The sequence below is a fragment of the Gallinula chloropus genome (genome assembly GCF_964237585.1).
Source record: "Gallinula chloropus genome assembly, chromosome: 16".
Taxonomy (NCBI): domain Eukaryota; kingdom Metazoa; phylum Chordata; class Aves; order Gruiformes; family Rallidae; genus Gallinula; species Gallinula chloropus.
In genome coordinates, this window is record NC_140101.1 from 1,454,886 (window position 1) to 1,473,215 (window position 18,330).

Here is an 18,330-nt window from a genome sequence, read left to right on the forward strand (position 1 = left end):
TTTCCACACAGAAGCAGAGCTGGGGCAAGGTGAGCAGGTCTGTGATCTCAGCAGGGGGCTGGCAGCCCCTTGCAGGGCTCAGTGGCTGCGTGGACCTTGTGTACCTCCACAAGGTGTGACACTAGGAGATGAGGACATCCCTGGGCTCTGGGTGTCACCCATTTGTATCAGACACCACTGCCATGCTTGCATGTTCTCTGCTTATCCCTACCTCCGTCAAAAGATGATTTTTTTCTTAAAAATAGGCCTTGAAAACCTAAAGATAAGCAAGGAATGAGCATGGGGACGTCTCTTCACCCTCACTGCAGAACTGCTGCCCTCTTAGGTCCCTCTTGCCCAAAGCCGCAGGGCAGCTGGCGTGGCTTCTGGTGGCCTCTGGCCTCAGTGTCTGCCCTGCAATGGCACCGAAGAGTCTCTGGAAAAGAGGGAAGTGTAATTGTTCTGTTTCACAACCACACACGGTCGCTATTGGATTTGCTTTCTTACTGGAGTGAAACCCTGTGTTTGGGGAGCGCTGGGGAGCCCACAGACCGAGCGTCCCCTCCCAGGGCTCCCGTGGAGCTGGGGATGCAGTCTGAGGTTCTCCCAGGGTGCTCAGCCAAGGCCTCTCAGTCCCCACTCTGCCAGGGAGAAGGCAGCTCAGTCTGGGGGCTCCTCGGGTGACTGGGGCATCAGGCAGTGCCTGCTGTGACAGGGACTTTCCGTGCCCTGGCACCCAGCACCAAGCTCTGGCTGGAGACCCTCACCTCTTTTGCCAGGGGTTATCGAAGAATCACACAAAGATGAGGATTTTGGGTCGCTGCCTGCCTGGGCTGGCTCCAGCTACAGCCAAGAGATGGAGAGGGGGGTCTGCACACCACGGCACCTGAGCCATCCCATCCCTCTCATTCCTCTCTCCTACCACTGGCAAACATGGGGCTGTTCCCTGTTCCACTTCCCACACAGGAATCAGCGCTTACTTCCCACTATTCTGGAACTGATATTTGGCTTAGAGCAAACACCAAGAGGAGTAAAAGCCCCGGATAAGGAATCTGTATCTCTGGGATGCTGCTGGTTGAATTTATTCAGATCTTAAAATTCTTATTTTTTACATCAGTTTAAGAAATATTTCTTTTTAAAAAAGGACAAAACCCTCTGAAGAAGCTGTTTGATTGACCAATCAATTCTCTATTTAATGTGAACTAGTTGCTATTCTGCTTAGAGGTCCCTATGATCTGTGACTCCCCACAAGTACTGACGATTAAGGATGCAGAGATAGAGAAGCGTGTAGCTGGGGGACGAACACCGGGGGAGGAGGGGAAGGGGGAGGGGGGATGGAGAACTGAATGTTGCATCTAGACAAACAAAATAAAATGTGTTGGTTGGTCAGTTGGTTGGTTTGTTAATGGGAATCAGGTGCTAGATGTGTAGAAAAGCCCTTTATCCAGAGATCTCCTCCCGCTGTTCCTTGTTCCTGCGAACTTCAGCTGCGTGCAGTTCCTGCAAAGATGGGAGAGATGACACCAGGCTAACACTGCCTGCTCTTGCAACCTCTGCTCCCTTTCTCTCCTGCACACAGAATTTGCACCAGACAGATAAAAAAGAGGTGATTTCCCACTGGACACGCCACGAGGATGGTGGGTTCCTGCAGAGAATGCAGCATCTTGTCTGTGGGAGCTCAGGGGTGATGCAAACCTACAGCAAACATGTCCATGGCTCCCTTCTTCTGCAGAGCCCTTTGGCCACGCAGCCCCTGGACATGGAATGGGCTTGATTCCGTGCCTCTGAGCTTATTGAGATCAGCCAGATGGTTTCTCTGCCGACCTCAAAAGACACATCCCCCCCTCCTCCTGCTGCTCCACAGCCCACTTTCCCAGCCCTCTCCCTGGTGCCCAATCACTCTGGGATGACCCCACAGAGCTCAGCCCTCGAATCCCCCTCCTCAGGCATCGGCACCCCTCCCTCTCCCGGGGCAGGGCACTCGCCTTCTCGCGGAGCCGCTCCCGCAAGGCGGCGAGGTGTGCTTCGCGGATCTCCCTGCTCAGCTCCATCTTGTAGTTGAGCTTCTCCTCGGCCAGGCGGCTGAAGTTGTTGTTCTCCTCCAGGGCCTTGTGCAGCACCTCCCGCTCGTGTTCCCGCTTCTCCGCCAGCTGCTTCAGCACCTGCGCCTCCTGGGTCTGCCGAGGCAAAGCGTGGGGAGGGCACGTAAGGCAAGGCAAGGGGCTACTCTAGCCTTCCACCCCCCAGAGAAGCTTTGTGACCACCTCCTCTCCTCAGAAGCTCACTGCCACCCACTCCATCCCATCACGCTCTTGTTTGGAAGATGCTTTGACACCTTTTTCCTGCTGTGGGGCAATGTCTGCTGGGTCCAGTGCTCCAGGCAGGGATATGATGCACCCACCAGCTCAGCAAAACCAAGGTGAGATGCATGTGGGTGTGGAGTCCCCTCCCCGAGTGTCACCCCATTCTTTGAACTACTTCAGCTTGCTCTCCTCTTTCCCACCAACGCTCATAACATCTCTACTTTGCTTTCCTTTGCTGGTTTTCTTCTTTTCGGTAGTTTTCATGAGAAGGCTTTTTGAACGGCACTTCACAGTGAAATGGGGCACAACCAGCTCTTGGAAACACGAGGCTGTGCTTGGGTTTGGAGTCTAAATCTGGTGTGTGAGCAACAGCTCCATCTCCTGCAGCACTAGCTGGTGAGAACCACCCCACTGTCAGGTCACACATGGAAGAAAAAAGAGGACCCTATATTGTGTGACCACCGAGTCCAATTCCCTGCCTAAGCCAGGCTGTAGAACCTCACTCCATGACTCCAGTTTATAGTGGGATATAACAATGTGCAACCCCCACTATTTGCAGCAGTTTTAATTGCTCCTGCTAGGCCAGTTTTAGAGTCTGGTGCAATTAGTACCCAGCACAGAAAAGTCACTGCTTTTACAGGACATCTCGTTACCTTCCTCCTCTCTTCTGCAGCCTCCAGCCTCCTCTGCAGCTCCTCCAGAGACAGGTCCTTCTTCTTGGGGGGGGAGGAAAGGATCGGGCTCTCGGGAGATAAATCTGAAGGGGACTTCAGGATCACCTCGAAGCTCTGGCCTGATGCCCTCTTATCCAGCTGCTTCACCTCCATGTCTTTCAGAGAGAAAAAAAAGAGGGGCTTTTTGGACCTGTGGCACTCAGGAGAGCATTCACCTGAGGGCACCCAGCTCTCTGTGTAGGAATTAGGGTGTTCCCCACGTTCTGAACTGTGCCATTGTGTTCTATCTCCTGACTAATGATCAGCTTCCCCACCCCTTCCAAGTCAATGCAATTAATTTCAATTAATTTCAGTTACAGACAGGCTGTTCAAATAGTGTATGTCAGCCCAGCATGGAGCAGCCAGCCACTGCAAGCAGCTTCTTTCTGGTAGAGCGTGGGTTGTGTTAATAAACAGAGACCAAGCAGAGAGAGACCCTGGGCTGAGGCATGGATTGCTGCTGCAGGATGGGCCAGCCCAGTGTGCTGGTGAGCTCCCATGGAGCTGCAGGAGCAATCGTGCTGTAGCTTCAGCAGGAGCTGGTTACCTACCTCCATACTGGTAGATGGTGTTAGGATGCGGCTGGGTGTGGAAACAGGAGCAGATGAGGGAGAGCAGAGACAGCTCCTTCATTTTCTCCTTGTAGGCTGAAAAAGAAGCAGCAGCATTGAGAAAAGAATCTTAACAGCAGCAGCAGCACAGCTCGTTCACACAAGGAAACCAGACTCTGCTGAGGCTTTTCCAGGCTGCTGTAACTTGCCACAAGGAGTGTCTGTTCCAGAGCAGACTAACTCAGCTGCCAGTGTGGCAAATGTCACGGGAAGACACACAGTAGGAATTCACCACAGCTAGAGGTATAGGTTTCTGTGCTGGATTTTCCCTCCTAAGGAGCTGAAATGCTGCAGCTCGGGTGGTTAACCACATCAGGACAGCTGCCCCATCCCTTTCTCCATCCCACTTCCAGACTCAGAGGTAAAATGATGCCTATCAGCATCTGGAAGCATTGCTCCAGCCCTGTCCAGCCAGGAATATTTCCCAATTCATCGGGGTGAAGAGGCAGGAGGCAGTCAGCACTGCCGAGGACAAACAGGCATTTGAGTGAAGAAAGAACCACGCAGGCAGAGGTTGATGCTGGTCTGCAATCAAGGACAAGCAAATACACAAGCCCTTGGAGTTCTGCTGCTGCTGCGAGCCCTCCAGTTTGCTCGTCGTCCCCATGACTGGAGGATGCAGCGCAGCATCCTCGGTGATCTCACCCAGGCTGCTGCCCTGCTGACAGCAGCACCCACAGCTTGCAGCAGGTCTGTTTCTGGGGCAATCTTCACCTGTATTTTTGGAGTTCAGCACATTTAAGACAGAGAACTGTTAGCAGACGCTTGACAAAGAGCCTCAGAATAGAACAAGGTCTTGAAAACAGAGAGGTGCTCTGTCAGGCTGTCAAGGTCTTTATCACATCCACGTGACCCTCACAGCATCACTACTATGTCACAGGTCAGCAGCTGATGGCTCAGCAGTGGGTGCTGCTGTCTCACAGATGCTGTGAGGCTCTGCCCTGGACTGGCTGCTCAGGGGACACCCAGGCACACGGGGACAGAGTCTTCATGGCCATGTGCCCTGTGAAACCTGCCCTGATCCTCCTGCTTCCACCACAGGACACAGGCATTCCAGCGTCCTGCCTTGGCTCTGCATCTCCCACATGTCATTGTGCTTCCAGCCTTGGTTTCCCCCTTCCTTACTGAGCTCCTGTTTTGACCTCCAGCCAGAGGTGAATCTACAGCCTGGCTGCCATTGCCACCTTCACAGCAAGACCCTCCACCAGGCAGGAAAGGGAAATCCCCAGAGCTCTGTGATGTAAAGAGGCATTAGATGCAGGACAATTTTGAACAATAAAGTATCATCCTGTGTACCACGTGCCCTCAGGAACTCCCTTCAGATCTTCTCCTCTGCCTTCCTGCAGCTACTCTGCTGGGAAAACAGTGGTTTCATATGCCTGCTTCATGCTTGCACTTATTTTCCCTCCATGATACAGAACTTCATCCTAATTTAACACCCTCCTTGTGCCCACTGACAGTCTCTGCAGCTCAGATCTTTTGGGGTTTCTTTAGTTTGCTCCACATTCTTGTCTTACTGCTTTGCCCAGTCCTGCTGTTATAGGTAAACCAAACAGGAATAGCTTACATCAGCTGTGCCAGCCACGGAGCAGGGCATCTTGGATTTTGTTCTTAATGAAAACAGTCTTTGGAAAGCCTCTGAGATTGCTGTGTTGTGCTAGAAGATGTGGTATGCAGCAGTAGCAAGCTGATGTACCTCATAATCATAGAATCACAGAGTCACAGGGGTTGGAAGGGACCTCCAGAGCTCATGGGGTCCAACCCCCTGCCAAAGCAGCTCCCCAGCTCATATTGCACAGGGCGGCGTCCAGACGGGGCTGGAATCTCTCCAGAGATGGAGACTCCACAGCCCCTGGGCAGCCTGTCCCAGGGCTCCCTCACCCTCACTGGGGGAAAAGTTCTTCCTCTGCTCTAACTTGCAGCCATTGCCCCTTGTCCTGTCCCCACAGACACTGACAAGGGGCTGCCCATTTCCCCCTGCAGCCCATCCTTCAGATACTGATAAACATTAATAAGGTCCCCCCTGAGTCTTCTTCTCTCCAGGCTGAACAGCCCCAGCTCACTCAGCCTTTCCTCACAGGGGAGATGCTCCAGCCCCTTCAGCATCTCCATAGCCTCCTCTGCTGCTCAGAGCCCCAGGGAGGGTCCCCTGGACTAACTGAGGGACGGTACTGTTTAACAGAAACAAACCATGAGGTTCTTCCTCTACCGTTACATCTGGTCCTGGGCAAAACCAAGACATGAAGCAGATGTGCCACATCCCTGACCCTCTGGTTTAACTGTCTCCTGGCACTTGTTACAGAGCACAGTGCTCTGTATTTCACCAGTAGGTCTGTCTGGTAGCGGTCCCGGTGCTCCGTGGAGATGAGGGCATGCTGCAGTCCCTGCCTTTTGGGGCTGAGATGGGGATTTCACCTCCATTCCGGTCTGATATGGGGATTATACAGCTGCCTCCATTCAATCAGGGTCTTCCCAGCTGCCGGGCCCCGGAGACACACCTGGGGAGAGCCCGAAGAGCTCCGTCCGGCCGGGCAAATCCGCTCCAGTCTTCCCGTTGCCCGGGAGGACGGGAAAAGCAGCGGGCAGGGCGGCAGCGAACCGAGATCCCCGCCCAGCCGGTACCGGAGCCGCGGCCGGGAGCTGTCCGTTCAGCACAGCGGGAGCCCCGGTGCGGAGCTGTCCCTTCAGCACCACTACCGGCAGCCCCCGGGCAGCGCCCGTACCGGGGGCACCGGTATGGAAAAGGGGGAGGTCGGACCGCTGAAGGAATCCCCCCACGATCCACTCCTCGAGAAACAAGTGGGCTCCTGCCCGCCCCCCGCCCTGCTCCGGAGCCAGCGGTGACACCCGGGGGGCATGGAAGCATCCGCAGTGCTGCCCTTGGCCTTGGCACAGTGATGCCCTTGGCCTTGGCACAGTGATGCCCTTGACCTTGGCACAGTGGTGCCCTTGGCACAGTGATGCTCTTGGCCTTGGCACAGTGATGCCCTTGGCACAGTGGTGCCCTTGGCACAGTGATGCCCCTGGCCTTGGCACAGTGGTGCCCTGACACTTTAAGTCATGGAAAATCGATGGTCCGTGTTTCCATCACCCTGCTGATCAGTTACAATGAGAAGAATCATCCTGTGAGGAGAGGTAGATCCTCCTGTTTGGTAGGTAAAGGTAGGAAACATGACCACATAACCTCCAGGTCACTTTCAGGAAGCTGTGTCAATGATGGTCAAAGCCAAGCCCTCCTGAAGCACCACAGCTGCACCAGAAAGGGCATGCTTGGAGCTCTCAGGGGGTAAAGATCAGCACTGGAAACCTCAGCACTAAAGCTCAGTTCAGAAGTACCCGTGCTCAATAGACAGAAGGTTTTGAGGGCATATTTATGCTATGGACAAAATCCTCACATCAAGACAGCTGGCTGGCCAGAGCATGACATGGCCAACAAGTCCCTTCCAGGAAAGACTCTGTCTTCCAGTGCACAAAGTTACACCTTTTAACAACAATTAGACATCACGTGTGCAGTTTTTTATTTAAGCATCTATTTGAGGGGGGGTTTATCTCTTCTAAGTTAGTAAAAATAAATCCAGCTTTCACAGAAGAAATCTCATGTATGTGTATGAATTAGTCAGGACACCTGACTCGGTTCCTAAGGGACTTTATACCAAATTATCCCTTTAGTCTCAGGGGTGCAACAAGAGCTTTGACTCACTGACAGGCAGCAGATTAGGGCAGGCTGCTCACTCCAGTATGGACTACTGGTATTTTACATTGCTTTTTAGGCAAGGTTCTATCACAGCTGAGTACAACCACTTCAGTGTGGTCTGCATCACCAAGTCCTATCACTTCACCACTTTCATATTTCAACAAAGAGCTTAATAGCATGTGCTAACTTTTGGTCAGCCTTGAATTGGCCAGGCAGGTGGACTAGATGATCACTGTAGGTCCCTTCCAACTGAAATTATTCTATTCTATTCTATTCTATTCTATTCTATTCTATTCTATTCTATTCTCTATTAGAACTGGTGTGAAACGTTGCAAATAACTTGAGTTTTGTAAACTAAGGAGGCAATAAACTGTATAGAAACTTTATCAGAGTCCCGTCCTGTAAAGTGGGGTAAACGTGCATTTCAATGACCTCAAGAGACCTTGGGCAGCTGTTAAGCTACAATCCTATCTAAAAAGTGCAACCATTCAATATATCTGAATATTTATGCCCAGTAATCAGCACAGTCTGATCCTGCTCTGTTTATATCCCATTAAATCCCCTCGTACAACAATTAATCTTTATTAAAACTTTTCACCCAGCTTTTCTCTGCACTGCCAACATCCCATGGACAAAATTACTTTCTCCCTGTTGCCAGGAGAAGCCAGGAGATTACCTGGGCCTTTCCCAAGCCACCAAGAAGGTCAGGGTGCTCTCAGTTGCTTTCTCTTTAGCGACTCGTTTCCTGTGCTCCCTCTAGTGCTGCACAGTCCGCACTGCATCCCCACATCCCTGCTGCTGCCTGTGAGCAGCACAGACTGCATTTATCCATGTAAAGTGTTTATCTCCAAGTAGGACCCTGGAGACACTATCCAGTGGCTCCCTGAGGGGCTGTGGTGCAGGAGATGGAGGAATAGCTGGGGCTGGGTGTGGTGTGCACACAATGGGAACCATCTTCCTGCTCACGATGTGCCTGGACGCTGGGGCTCCCTGCCTATTATTCATGAAAAAGTTCTGTTCTCTACTTCCCAACCAGATCAAATTAAATCATGGACTGTTTGAGCAGCCTGTCTTTTTTTGCTTGGTGTTTAATGCCACTCAGCAAAAGGACACTGATAACAGAGTCATTCATAACGAACCAGAGGCACAGCAAGACTAATTTCTCTGGATTCAGGCAATTTAAATGGATGAGGCTGGATGTGCCGTGTCTGATAGCAAGGTCAAAGGAAGGTTATGACAAGAACATAATTTGGTTTGCAAAGATAACTTTGGAGAAGTGAAAATGGCTTCCATGAAGAATATTGTATCATGAAAAAAATGGGAACAGTCCAATGACAGGTGCAGCCAGAGCACAAGCAGAAGGCAGAGAAGCCAGGGAGACTGGGAACCGAGTCCTTCAGCACAAAGCCTGCAATGCCACATACACAACAAAAGCAACCACAACCCTTGATATGCCTGGAATGTACCACAGACTCCAGATATTCTCACCTGCTATGAAGCTTGTCATAAAAATCACAGCCAGACCTTCCCTTGACTCAAACACACTTCCATCTTCTTCCTCTCCAACAACCAGACAACACCAGCGTGTTTTCTTCCCCAGCCCAGCGGTTGTACACCACCACACTCAGGCCATACACCACCTCAGCTGCTCACCATGAGATTCCAGGCCCAGAAATTACCATGGGCTCCTGTGGCATCGTCCCTGTGAGCAGGCAGATGTGGGGGCTACGCTGCCTTCTGTCAGGCATCTGCTAATCCCTCACCCGGGAACCGTTTCCAGTCACCCAGCTCCTTCCCTCCTGTGTTTCATTTGCAGCTTCTGACCACCAAGCCAGGTTGTGCACAGCCCATGGGTTAGCTCAGACTGCAGCACTGGAACACGGGGGCTCCCCTCAGGAAAGGAAATAGGGGAGATCTCCTCTTCTGGGGTCTCAGCAAGAGAGAAGGGCCCAAGCCACGCGGCAGAGGCCTGGCTGGCTGGGCTGGTGGGTGATTGATTGTCAAGAGGGAGGAAGGCATGGCCTGGGTTGCTTTATCAAGCAGAGGAAGGAGCCAGATGGAGGCAGCTGTGCCAGAGTGTCTGTGGATTTGGGGCAAACATCCGTTCAGAGGGTTTGGGTGAAACAAAAGAGCCACAAAAGAGCCAGGGACTGGGAAAGGCAGCAGTTCATAGGATAGTTGAAGACAGGAGGCCAGTGCCAGGATGTGTCAGGTACAGACACACTGTGTGACCACAGACAGTCATTTGGTCTCTTTGGTTCTTAGTTCCCTTTGCATTAACTGAGGATTATTGTACTTGGCTGTTAGACAGTGGTATTATTTGTATAAAGAGATTCAGAGAACATCAGATTCTCCAGAAAAGCATTAAACATGTAGAGATACCCTGGAAGAATATAAGGACTGTTTGGAAATATGCTGAGCAGTTCTTCACCAGTTGGGATGGGCCAAAGTGCACGTGCACATGGTCTTTGGTTGCTCTCTAGCTTTTTTGCATTTCTAAACCACAGGCAAAGAAGTGACCATTGGTTTAACCCCCCTCTGGATAGGAGACTTGAAAAAAACCCAAATGTAAGCTTACACCTGGAAGAACAAAGCACAGCTCCATAGGGCAACTGGGAGGGATTAGTTAGGCATGTTGTTCCCAGTTAATTTAGGATTACAGAAGTTTTAGTGAGCTTCAGGTCCCTCCAAGTATTGTCATCAAGAATCATCAGCCCCATTCACCCTAAGGAAGCTTGAAGCTGTGATCCAAACTGCTGCCCACACTGCTGTCACAAAGGTCTTATCTGCAACCTTCCAGCTGCCACCTCAGACCACTAAATCCCAGCCTTTCCTTTGCAGAAGGAGAATGTGCTCATCTGCTAGAACAACACATTGACCAGATCCGAGCCAGCACTGACAGGCTCCAAGAAAGGGCTCTTTTGAGATACCTCAGGGATCCTCACAGCGTGAGGTGCCATCAAAGAAGATATCATTTATACATTAGAAAGAAGAAATATTTTCCAATTATTTAGATCCCTCATTTGGATTCAGTGGTAAAAAATCTATAGGTAAAAATACCTACAATAGATTCTCTTGCCTTGTAAAACTCAAGTCCCAGTGGAAGTATGACAAATTTCTAAGGCCATATAAAGTCCATCAGCACGTGAAGACAAAGAAAATGGTGATTTCTTGAGAACATAGAGAGATGGAGAGCTTGATAGAATGCACTCTGGCTCTCCAGCCTGGGTAGCAGAGGTGTCAGGACAGGGAAATACCATATGGTGCCCACCAATACCACCCTGAAAAGGGATTAAAGGGAGAACTCAGCCCTGCATAAAGTCACAGAGCTCTCACATTTCAGTGTAGGAGAGGGAAACCTCAGCATATGTCAAGGCACATTTCCCATGGCCAGTTGTCAGGCTCAGAATCACAAACTGGTGTTTCCTCTTGGCTCCACCTTCTCAGACATGTCAACGTTGGCTGAAGCTGGCATCTCACCACATCATTTCACAACCTCACGTCTCCCTATCAACCCAGGTGCCTATGAATGGTGAGGAAAGCCACACAGTCCTGCAGGGTCCAGCCAGCCTCCCCTTCTGCAGCGTACAGACCCACACAGCTCGGTGCAGATGCTGCGGGGAGGAGGCGTGAGGGTTCTGCTGCTGCAAGCGCTGCCCCGCAGCCCGGCCAGCACCGCAGCTGAGCCCGCACTGAGCATGTGCCGCCGCATCCTCTGCTCCAGCCCCAAAAACACCCACCACGGCCAGAAGAAAACGCCTGAGGTGGCAGGGAGAACAGAGGGGTGACTGCTGGGCTGCGGGAAGCAAACCTGGTTTCTTTTCATCCCGGGGATGTGTTTGTTTAAGCAAACCCAAGGAAATCTTCCCAAGGGGGATCAGCCCCCAGGCATCAGCTGTGGACAGCTGCAGCTGCTCTCCCCTCAGCACGGATTTGCTTGTGCTGCAGATAAAGGAGAAAATAATGAAGAAAGCAAAAAGCAAACAAGACCCTTTCCTTAATTTAAGGATTTGCTTGCCCTTTGCCATTCCAGGGTATTCTCCATCCCTCCTGTAAGTGCTATAGGTGACTGGGAGCTGCTCCCTGCAAAGGCAGCTGGGCGAGGCTCAGCCCTGCTCTCTCCTTTGGCAAACACCTCCCTATTCTCTTTCCTCCAGCCACAGCACTGGTTTCCCGTGACTCCCTACTCCTTTCAATTGTTTCTCTCCTTGATGCCATTCACAAGGAAGCACAGTTTCACTTCTTCATGATCCTAAGTCTCCTTTGGCACAGTAAAAGCGCATCTTTGGGAAGATAAAACACGCCAGAGGGATGCAGTCACAGAACCACCAGGTTGGAAAAGACCTTTAAGATCATCAAGTCCAACCATTCCTGTCCTGTGCTAAACCAGATCCCTCAGTACCTCATCTACTCTTTTTTTAAACACATCCAGGGATGTGGGTTGGGAGGGTGAGGATGCACCAGCTGGAAAGCGCCTGTAATGCCTCCGCATGCTGCACCCGCCACCACGTCCATCTCAAGTTCGAGGCAACCTTGGTTTAGATGGCTGGTAAGCAGGAGCCGTCCCTCCCACCCCCACTCTGCAAACCAGGTCCAATCCTGTTCTGGAGGAGAGGAAGGCAGATGGGTGGGACCTGCCGAGCGTGCACTGCCGCACACACTCGCTGAGGCAGGGCTACTCGCAGGGATACGTACAATAGCTGGGGGGTTCTGCCACAGAGACACGTTATTACCAATGCTGCTTCACCACCTTTAATCACACACAAAACCCACTGGGGATCAGCTGCACGCTCACACCCCCTCACACCCCTCCAGCTCTCTGTCCCTCTCTCTCCTCTGCCTTTCCTGGTCTTTTAGGAGAGGAAAGGAATAGAAAAGGCACAGCAGGAGACACGGGCAAAGACCAGGGAAAGGAGCAAGATGTGTTGTCTGGTCTCCTTGGGGCTGGTTCCCTGTCTGGGGGTGGGGGGGACACAAAGCACTGCCAGCTTTTCCTTTTTGTCTGCTGCTCCTGTGCAGCCCTACAGCCTCCAGGATTCAGCATCCCACACCCAAGCCCCTCTTTATGCAGTGTAGGATTCAGAGCCATTTCAAGAGAAAACTTGGGGTTTTTTAAAGAAAAAAGACCCTCTAGACCCACCCACTGCTCATTGTACCATTTCAGGCTTTTCTTCCCCTTCACCCCCGTTCCCAGGTCCAGCCATTTGAACCCCTCTCCCCCAGTTAAAAGAGGCAAGACACATCCTTAGGAAATGGCTGGACTGATGAAGCCCAGCATCCCCAGGGAGGACTGCATCCTGCAGCCAAACCCGACCCAGCGCCAGGCTCCTGGGCAGCCGCGCTGCGACTCCCGTTCCTGCTGCAGGAGGGAGGAAGGGCTTCCCTTGCAGCATTCCATTTCACCCAACGCCATCAGAGGACCGCTCCCCTCTAGCATCTTCTGATGCAGAAATGTTAGCTGTGGAAGAAACCTCAGGGATGGGGAAACCCTGAGATTACACAGAAACCCACCCAGGTTCTTCTGGATGGGCTTGGGGGGGTTGTCTATGGCATTACTGTCAGTCTCTTGGCTGTGTCTTTCCCTTACCCATTCAGGCAATACACGAGCTGCACAATACCAAATGTAACTGCTGATTTCTCTGCATCCAGCTATTTTTTCTTAGAGGAAAAAAAAAAATAAATCCAGCTCTATCACACTGGAAAAACGAACCATTAATTGGCATGCAGCAGCACCTTCTCATGGTGCAGTGTAACAGCACCAATATTTTACATCGGCAAGTTTATCACATGTGTATTCATATTAAAATAAAAAGCCCACCTGCTATCTTTGCATCAGAGGGGTGTGTGTGTATGGGGGAGGAAGGGGAACAATGCTGCCATACCAGCTGCCTCCTCATCAGAGAACACCCCCGAAATTCATGGAAAAAACCCTCCCCAACCCCCCAGAATAACCATTAACAAAAAAAAAAAAGGGATAAAAAAGAAAAGATAAAACCTGATGTTTCTGTAAGCAGGGTGATGATAAGCCCCCCCCTTCCCCCCCCCAAAAAAAAGGGTATGTATCCTACCTGAGACGGTGCTGGCCATGCTGCTGCGTCGGGAGCGGAGCTGGTGCTGCAGGAGCGCAGGGAGCTGCGGAGGTGCTGCAATGCTGCGGGGAGGGAGGACTGACTCAGCTGGAGGGGGCTGCAGCCATCCGCGGCGGGGAGAGGCTGGAGAGCCCAGAGAAAGGGAAGGGCTGGAAAGAAAAAGAAGGGTCACTAGTTCAGAATATTAATTAGCGTATCGGGCCTCCTTTCCTGGGTGGCTTTGACGGCTGATCCCTCCCAGGCAAGACTGCCTGCCAGAAACACAGACCCACGGCGGGGGATGCGGGGAGGGGGATGGGTTGAGGAGACACACCCAGCTGGGCTCTGGCAAAAGATGAATTTTCCTCCTCTTCCTCCCTTTCTTGTCTGCTCTAGATGGGCTCACCTGCTTTTCCCCTGGCTGGAAGCAGAAAGAAGCAATTTGACTGATTTTTATTTTTTGTAAACCAGTTTCAAGGCGGGACCCACCCCCAGGGCCAGGGCTGGGGGCTGCCTTAGCTAGGCTGAGCTGTAGAGCCCACACCCCAAACCTTCCAGCAGCTTTAGGCTAACAGCAAAGGGAAGAGTTATCCCAGACAGACTCAGCATTTTTAGGTGTCGGGTTTTTTGCACCAGCACTGGGGCACAAAAGGGGCGGCAGTTCTGGGGGAGAAACTGCTGTAAAAGTAGAGGAGGCAGAGCAGAACAGAGCCTTCCATTTCAGTGGGGCTTCTCTGGGTTTCCCCCACAGGCACCAGGACCCCTTTTCTTTTCCCTTTCTGTTGTGTTTTCTGCCATTTCCATTTGTGGCTGTTGCTAGGGGCCAACACATCTCTGCTTTCAGGGCATCACACACACACGTCTGGCACCAAGGAACCCTCCCCAGTCCCAATTCCAGCTCCACCATCCAACCAGGGCTGCAGAAACCCCACCTCAGGGCTTGTGGCTGCTATCCCACCCCATCCTCCTGGCCCTCTCATCCCAGCCGTTCTCCTGCTGGCTACACATCCACTCTGGCTGAAAACACCCCGTCTCCCAGCGCGCTGCAATGCAGACACTCCCAAACAATTCCAGCAGCTGCAGGGAACCACAGGTTGTTGGAGTAGCTGCCAGTGCTCTGGCTTGGCCAGGACCAGAAGCCACAGGCAGTGCCTGCTAAATTCAGTCTAAACAGACATTTTCCTTTTCTCCTAACTTTTTTCCTACTGTGCTATTCCTTCAACACTGTATTTAAAAGGGGAAAAAATACAGAAGTCTAATTCAGGATAATATTAACACTATCCCCAATTTTTCCATGGCAATTTGGAACAGGAGCTTTTTTAATCACCATTAACTGCTCCCTGTTCTGCCCAAGGCAGAGGGAGTGGTTGCAACTCCCTCTACTTTTTTTGCCTTGGGTTGAATCTCTAAGATTTACAGGTTATCTTGAAGCCAGCAGGCTGAATTACACAGTCCAAACCCACACTGTCCACTAGCAGATGAAGGCAGCTACCCCAGGCAGGCACTGGAATGCTGCAGTAATTCCCTACTCTCAGCTGGATGAGCTCTGGCTTTCACTTACCCAGCAGATCTGAGAGGGTCTGTCTACCTCTGGTCATATTTTGGAGCTTCTGGGTATGAATCATGGGGGTTTTATTTAGAAAAAGGTAGAGATTGCTTTGAGGTGCCAGGGTATGTGTCCCACACGCTGTATGAGACAAGGTGAGCAAACTGGATTTGTCTGCTAAGCCCCACATCACACCCTTAACTCCAATATTATTCACACCTGTCACAGGAAGAATTTTAAGACAATTAAATCTGGATCCATCTGTAACTCTGGGAGACATTTCTTCATTATTTTACATGTAATTATCTTTTCAAGTTCTCCCTGATTTTCATGAGGGAGCATCAGAAAGCACTGGGTGGTTTTTTTCAAGGTGGTGATTTGGCAAAACTGAATTTGGCTCATGTGTCCTGTGCCTTCATCCCACATGACATCTAACCAGGCAGACTTGATGTGTCCTGTGCCTTCATCCCACGTGACATCTAACCAGGCAGACTTGATGTGTCCTGTGCCTTCATCCCACATGACATCTAACCAGGCAGACTTGATGTGTCCTGTGCCTTCATCCCACATGACATCTAACCAGGCAGACTTGATGTGTCCTGTGCCTTCATCCCACATGACATCTGACCAGACTATCACCAACAATAAATTTTCAGGGAGAATCAACAAAGAAGTTGGCTGTGTTGCATGTACCTCTGTCACTATCTCATTGCACATATTGTCAATGTTTTTAACAATTAAATATCCCTAGATGTTTTATGATACAGGAAGGGCTCCTTCCAATAGCTTCTACTTTCAACGATGCTGAAAACAAGGGGAAAATTCCCAAACTAACAGAAAAGATTGTGTCTTCAACAATCATAACCCCCATTAACAGGGAATGTTCATGCAGGGCAGTTCTCAGAGGAAGATTTGCAGGTTGTGGTTGTTACCAAAAGGGTCACGAGCTCGGCACTCTTTCTGTCAGTATCTGGGGCTGCAGGACTGGCAGAAACACGGATTGTGACAAGAAATCATAGAATCCCAGACTGGGCTGGGTTGGAAAGTACCCCAAGGATGTGAACTCTGCTCTGAGGGTTCCCTTCTGGCCTCCAGCAAAGCACTAACCCATCTGCTTCAGGTTCTTCATCTGCAAAATGGGCATTTCCTCACCTTCCTCATAACAGGATGATTTGGGTTAAAATTGGGAGTGTCAGAGGAAAGCAGTTTTAATAATATATTATTAATAATATATTACCATTAATATTATATTATTAATAATATATTATTATTAGAATATATAGAATATCCAGAAATTATCTGGATTCAATGGAATCAAATCATTCTGTGGCCAAACAAAAGGTTTAGACTGTTGCTATGGGAATCATCACATCTTCTCAGGGAGACAGTGAACGGCAACTTCATCCTCTCCTTTCTGCAAGGGGAAAAAACAACCTTCTTGGGAACTGTTGGGAGTGTCATGGGTGGTCATTGTTGCTCTTCAAACTCTCTTGCCCCATTCCTCAAGCTTCATCTCTTCTCTGGGCAGACAAGAAATGACCATTCTTCACTTCGCTCTCTGCACCCCACAAGCCTCCTGCCTGTCTGCAGTTTGGTTTGTCCACTCACACACTCACTTCCCCAGAGTTTCAGGATCATTTTTTCCAAGGTTTTTCTTTTCTATCTTTTTTTTTTCCCTTGAGGACACCACTTCAAATGAAAAATAGTTCATCCAAGATCCTCAGCAGCCACTAACGAGCGAGCACTGGAGGTGCTCTGGTTCCTGCTGCCTGGGCAGCACGTACTGGCTGTTACTGGTGCAGGGACTGGCCTTTAACTAACCCTCTGTGCTGCTCTGACACATCACAGAATCATAGAATCCCAGACTGGGCTGGGTTGGGAGGGACCCCAAGGATCACAGAGCTCCAACCCCCTGCCACAGGCAGGGACACCAACCTCCAGGCCTGGAGCTACACAAGGTTGCCCAGGGCCCCTGCCAACCTGGCCTTGAACACCCCCAGGGATGGGGCACCCACCCCCTCTCTGGGCAGCCTGTTCCAGCCCCTCTCCACTCTCTCTGCAAAGAACTTCCCCCTAATATCCAATTTAACCCTTCCCTCCTTCAGCTTTAACCCATCCCCCTTGTCCTGCCAGTCTCTACCCTTTTAAAAAGCTCATTCCCCTTCTGTCTTCTCTCTTCTCCCCCTCCAAACCCTTCCTTGGGAAGAGCTCAGAGTTTATCCTAGGGAGCCAACCAGCAGAATGACAATCCTGGTGTAAGCCCAACACTTGCCTGTATCATGTCTGTATCCCCACATAAACAGATGCTTTAAGTAAACCTTCACAATTCTTTCCCAACCTTTAGAGAGAAAAAAGTGTTTTTTCTTAACTTTTAAAAACTCTGTTTTCCCAGTCCTCAGTTTTCAGAACAAACCAGTGTAGCAATGCTGAAGCCAGAGTCACCAGTGCTGGTGCTGCAGCCTTGGTCAAGTGAGGTAAGTGGTGCAGAGGAGCATCCCTCCAGAAGGAGAAAGCGCTCGCAGCCGGTGCTGACTCACGTTTGCTCCTGGACACCAGTGTATCTGCTGACTCACACTCCTTTTTGGGCTTGGGACCCTTCCAGCTCTTCTCTCTCAGAAGGTAGGCATTGCTTCAATCAACAGCACTTAAATAAGTTAAAATAACCTTGTTTGACACACTATTGATGCATGTATTCTTTGCTGCAGGAAAGATGTATTTACAGGGAATAATAACAGCACAGTGTTCCACATGTCCATGGCTTCTAAACCTTTATTCCCCATTAGAAACACCTTATCCCACACCCTCAGTTTACAACCTTTACAAAGTCATTTCTTTTGCAGCTTAATCTTGCCTGACTGATACCAAGTTAAAGAGTTCACACAGCCAGAAACACCAACAAAATCAGCTGTTACATTTTGTGCTGAGCTCTGTGAAGATCCAGAGGAATAACTCACAATGTTCTCTAGCCCATTCGTTACAATTAATGACAATTTGCAGTCCAGGAGAGTTCAGCTGAAGGAGTTTAAAGGCAACCAAACCAGCAGCACACCCAGGGTCCCCTAACTGAACACCTGGGAGACACAGAATGTACCAAAAGTTTAAGAGAACAGATTACATAACATACTTAAGTCCAAGGTCTGTTCATTATAAGTTATTTTTCTTTAAATATCAGAGCACTTCTACATACAAACAGGTTGTGCAGCTTGCTAGGAATAAATGCACCTTAAAGTTACAATAAAACAAGCCACATGCTGTCCTACACCTGCACAGTACTCACTGATATTTTCTTCTTACCTTCTTCCTCATCTAACTGCATGAAATACAGTTCTGCAAGATTTGGGGATCCAAATAAAGCATGTCTAAGCATTTATTAAAGCACTTGCATGGTTTGCTAGAGTCCTAGAAGCTGAGCAGCT

The 18,330-nt window shown here is 50.3% G+C and overlaps 1 protein-coding gene across 1 annotated transcript; it reads right to left on the reverse strand.

The window, feature by feature from the left end:
* Window positions 1-1,419: 1,419 nt before the first annotated feature.
* On the reverse strand, window positions 1,420-3,643 carry STMN3 (stathmin 3; the record flags this gene model as incomplete). Its single annotated transcript, XM_084271636.1, has 4 exons — window positions 3,547-3,643; window positions 2,936-3,111; window positions 1,965-2,156; window positions 1,420-1,479 (listed from the first exon to the last, which is right to left on the reverse strand). The coding sequence occupies exons 1-4, from the start codon at window positions 3,626-3,628 to the stop codon at window positions 1,420-1,422; spliced, it is 510 nt and encodes a 169-aa protein (XP_084127762.1). The 5' UTR covers window positions 3,629-3,643.
* Between the last annotated feature and the right edge of the window lie 14,687 nt (window positions 3,644-18,330).